General features: G+C 57.0%; 1 protein-coding gene across 1 annotated transcript in view; it reads left to right on the top strand.

Moving 5' to 3' along the window:
* RAB11FIP5 (RAB11 family interacting protein 5 (class I)) overlaps window positions 1–3,333 on the top strand; it is a gene marked incomplete at both ends in the record, with an annotated part of 12,815 nt that extends 9,482 nt beyond the window's left edge. The window contains 1 exon segment of the mRNA XM_010022983.1: window positions 2,940–3,333. Coding sequence (XP_010021285.1) covers window positions 2,940–3,333 — 394 coding nt within the window.
* Between the last annotated feature and the right edge of the window lie 405 nt (window positions 3,334–3,738).

The following is a 3,738-nucleotide window of genomic DNA, read 5'->3' as shown; positions in this document are numbered from 1 at the left end:
AAGCTGTGGCTGCCCCATCCCTGGCAGTGTTCAAGGGCAGGTTGGACACAGGGGCTTGGAGCAACCTGCTCTAGTGGGAGGTGTCCCTGCCCATCACAGCATGTGTGGACAGGTTGGCTCCAAGCAGAGCTGGTCTTTCCAGGGTGGTTTGTGCCCAAAAATCCATTGCCTTCTCCATCAGCTTCTCCCATCGCTTCTCCTGGAGATGTTCCGTGCTCACTGAGAGCTCCAGGCACCCAGCAAGAGCTGAGCAGCTCAGAGGAACCTTCTGTGGAGGCACGTGCCCAGAGAGGACCTGGAGACACAGCAGAACACGGCTGGACTGTGTGAGGACTGGGGTGGACACTTGGCCATGGCCACCACTGCTCTGTGGTGACAGCAGGAGGGGGCATTCATGAGCTGTCTCTGCCCAGAGCACCAAGTGTGCTGCAGGTTTGGGTGGAAATGAAGGCTTTTATGGGTGGTTTTGTGCCTGATTTACTTGTTCTGCTCAGTAGTATCTGTGCAGTATCTTATGGGTGCTGGAGTTGAGCCTTTGCCACTTGCTGAGTGTGTGTTACCTACCTAAAACCTGGGGTGGAGGGACTTCGGTGACATTGATTGCACAAATAGGCACTTTTCCAAGGTAGTTGCTTGGAAGATGATGTGAGAGGGGGGCTGTGAAGCTGCCAGGAGCAGGGAGAAATGGGTCTGACAGCCCTGCTGCAGTGGGCATGAGCTCCTGTCCATCCCTGCACCACTCATGGTCCAGGGCACGGCCAGCACATAACCTGCCTGCTTTGAGAGACACTGAGGTGCTGGAGGGGGCCAGAGAAGGGCATCGGAGCTGGAGCAGGGCCTGGAGCACAAGTGTGATGGGGAAGGGCTGAGGGACCTGGGGGTTTAGTGTGGAGAAGAGAAGGCTCAGGGGGGACCTGATCGCTCTCTGCAACTGCCTGACAGGAAGATGGAGCCAGGAGGGGGCTGGTCTCTGCTCCCAAGGGACAAGGGATGGCACAAGAGGAAGCGGCCTCAAGCTGCCCCAGGGCAGGTTTAGCTGGAGCTGAGGAACAATTCCTTGCCCAGAGGGTGCTCAGGCATTGGAACAGGCTGCCCAGGGCAGGGCTGGAGGCACCGTCCCTGCAAGTGCTCACAGCCCGTGGAGCCGAGGCCTCAGTGCCCGGTTAGTGGTGGGCTTGGCAGGGCTGGGAACGGTTGGGTTTGATGATCCTAAAGGTCTTTTCGCACCCAGTTTTGATTCTGTGACTCTGTGATTCTCTGCTGCACCCTCACACATCCTCAGCTTCTGCCTCAAGATGGCATTTTTGAGCTTTAAAACGTGTCTGAGGCTTTTGTGCATCCTTATAACACAGAAAAGAGTTTTCCAGGCAACTTTCCCATTTGACAGCGTGTTGACCATGACCTTCCAGTGCTGCCTGTGATCCCTACCGGCAGCCTGGGTGAGGCAGGGAATACCCCAGAGCTGGATGGACCCCTCGTGTATTGGCAAAGCAATTCCTTCATTAATTCCTCATTAAACTTTGCTGTGCCCAGTGCTGGCTGATGAATGTCCATGTTTCTCCCAAACCAAGGCTGGGGTCTCTCTGAAGCTCAGCTCTGGTGGCTGATGCAGATGGAGGTGATCCCATTGACTCCGTTGTGGGGCAGCTCATTCCTGGTGCTGGGGGTTCCCATCCCGGGGTTGGAATTGCTCCTGGCAGGGGTGAGTGAAGGGGATGGGGGCTCAGGAGGAGGGAATGTGGTACTCGGAGCACTGGCTGGGGCATGGGGTGTCCACACCATGATGTGAAAACCACCAAGATGATCATCCCCAATGTGGTGAGTTCCTCGGGGTGATGCACATTGCCAGAGGAGATCCCAAAGGAACATCACTGAATCCCAAAGCAAGGTCAGTGTAGTCCCTCTTCGAAAGGCAGCAGGGAACCAGCTGCCTGACGTGGGGTGAGGTGCAGATGGAGCCTGACAGTGTGAATTTGAGGTGTGCTGGATCCCTTCCTCCTCCTTGGGGTCCCCCATGGAGTTTCAGGCCAGAAGTGATGGGATGCAGGGCATGAGGGAACACTGGGCAGTCAGGAGTGGATCCAGGGCCACATCCTGGCCATGTGCTCCCTCCTGCTTGGTTGCCCTCCCCTCCCTCCTGTGCCAGAGAGAGCACCAGGTCTACTGGCACCCTGATGTGCTGCCAGACAGGTAACAAGGCACTGGGATACACTGGGAAAGACTCGCTCCTGGCTCAGGTAATCCCTATCCAAGAGCCCAGCCCGGCTCCCCAAGCACAACCTGCCCTTGGTACACACCAACCCCCTGAGCCCAGCCCTTGGGCTGCAGGAGGTGGGAAAACCTCTTGGCTCCAGAGTCTCGGGGCTTGCTAAGGTAGGAAGGGGAAGCGTGGAGGACACCTAGAAGAAGGGCTGCCCTCTCCTGCGTGTCGTGCATGCCCTTTCCATGCCTTGACTCCATAATCATTGCTCTGCCTAACCAGAGAGACGAGAACGTGTTTGGTCATTGCATTGCTTTGGAGTGTGTGTGGTGTGTGCTTACAGCTCTGTCACAGCATTAACCAGGAGGACTGTTTTGTCTTCCCTCCACAGCCTGGAAGTGTCTCCTCAGGTAGAAACCAGCTCAGATGCTCCTTCTCATTTTCCTCCCTGCTCCCCTGCCCAGTCTCCTGCTGCTGTAGCCCATCTCACTAGCATGCCAAGCACTAACCTCTCTCCCGCTCCTGGAGACGGTCAATCCGGATGCTTGTCCCCTACCAACCCATTCCTCAACTCCCTGCAGAGCAATCCCTTCTTTGAGGACCTCCTCGCTGACCAGGTACTAAATTCTCCTTCACCTACTCACTTTCTCTCTAGTTTCCCGTCTGGGCCACGTGCTTCTCCAGAGGTCGCTGGGAGCTTTTATTCCTCTGAGGATTCCAGTCCCTCTGCTTCCCTAAGACATAAAGACCCAGAGAGGGAGTCTCCAGCCCAAAGCGTTGGTGTCCCCGTTCCAGAAACAACTCCCCCATCCCAAGGAGACCTTCCTCCACTGGACAAGACACCCGCGGTCCCTCCTCCCCTCTCGGAGTGGGACGAGACCTTCGATGCCTTTGCGACCAGCAGGCTCAAACCTGAGCTGAAGAAGGAGAACTTCTTTGCCTCGGTGGCAGCAGAGGGCATGGCTTTCATCGACGAGCCGGGTGCCGCCAGCCCGACAGAAAGATCAGTGGAGCCACCTCAGGAGAAGGGGACAAAGGTGTTTGAAGAGGCTGATGCTCAGATCAGCACCGAAATACCTGCGGCTCTGCGGGCTTGGACCAACTTCTCTGGGTTAGATGTTGGGGCAAACCTGGTGAGCACAACCCAGGAAGCCACCGTGATAGAGGATGTGCTGAGCCCCGTGTCTGTGGGGTCGATGGGAAGGAGGAGGAAGAGCAGCACTCCTACAGTTTGGACAACCACGTTTCCGTCGGGAAACCCAGGGGAGAAAGAAGCTTCAACACCACTGAGTGCTCCAAACAGCGTTAGGGAGGAAGGGGACAGCAACGAGGAGGAACCCTCTAGTGCAGGGACAAACGGCTGGATGACCATAGCCACCGAAACCACTCCTGACCCATCAGAAAGCACCCAGAGCAGGGCAGGGCAGGAGCACACGGGTGAGGAGAGCACGTTCAGCTCACGTCCAGCCTTCCTCAGCGAGGGCCCCTTCGAGCCCAAGAGCAGCTCTCGCGCCGCCGCTTGCGTGTTGCCCAGAAGC

This window comes from Nestor notabilis, unplaced genomic scaffold (assembly GCF_000696875.1).
Source record: "Nestor notabilis isolate BGI_N333 unplaced genomic scaffold, ASM69687v1 scaffold26519, whole genome shotgun sequence".
NCBI classification, from domain to species: Eukaryota; Metazoa; Chordata; class Aves; order Psittaciformes; family Psittacidae; genus Nestor; species Nestor notabilis.
The sequence above is the reverse complement of the archived record's forward strand: the minus strand, read 5'-3'. Positions and strand labels throughout refer to the sequence as shown.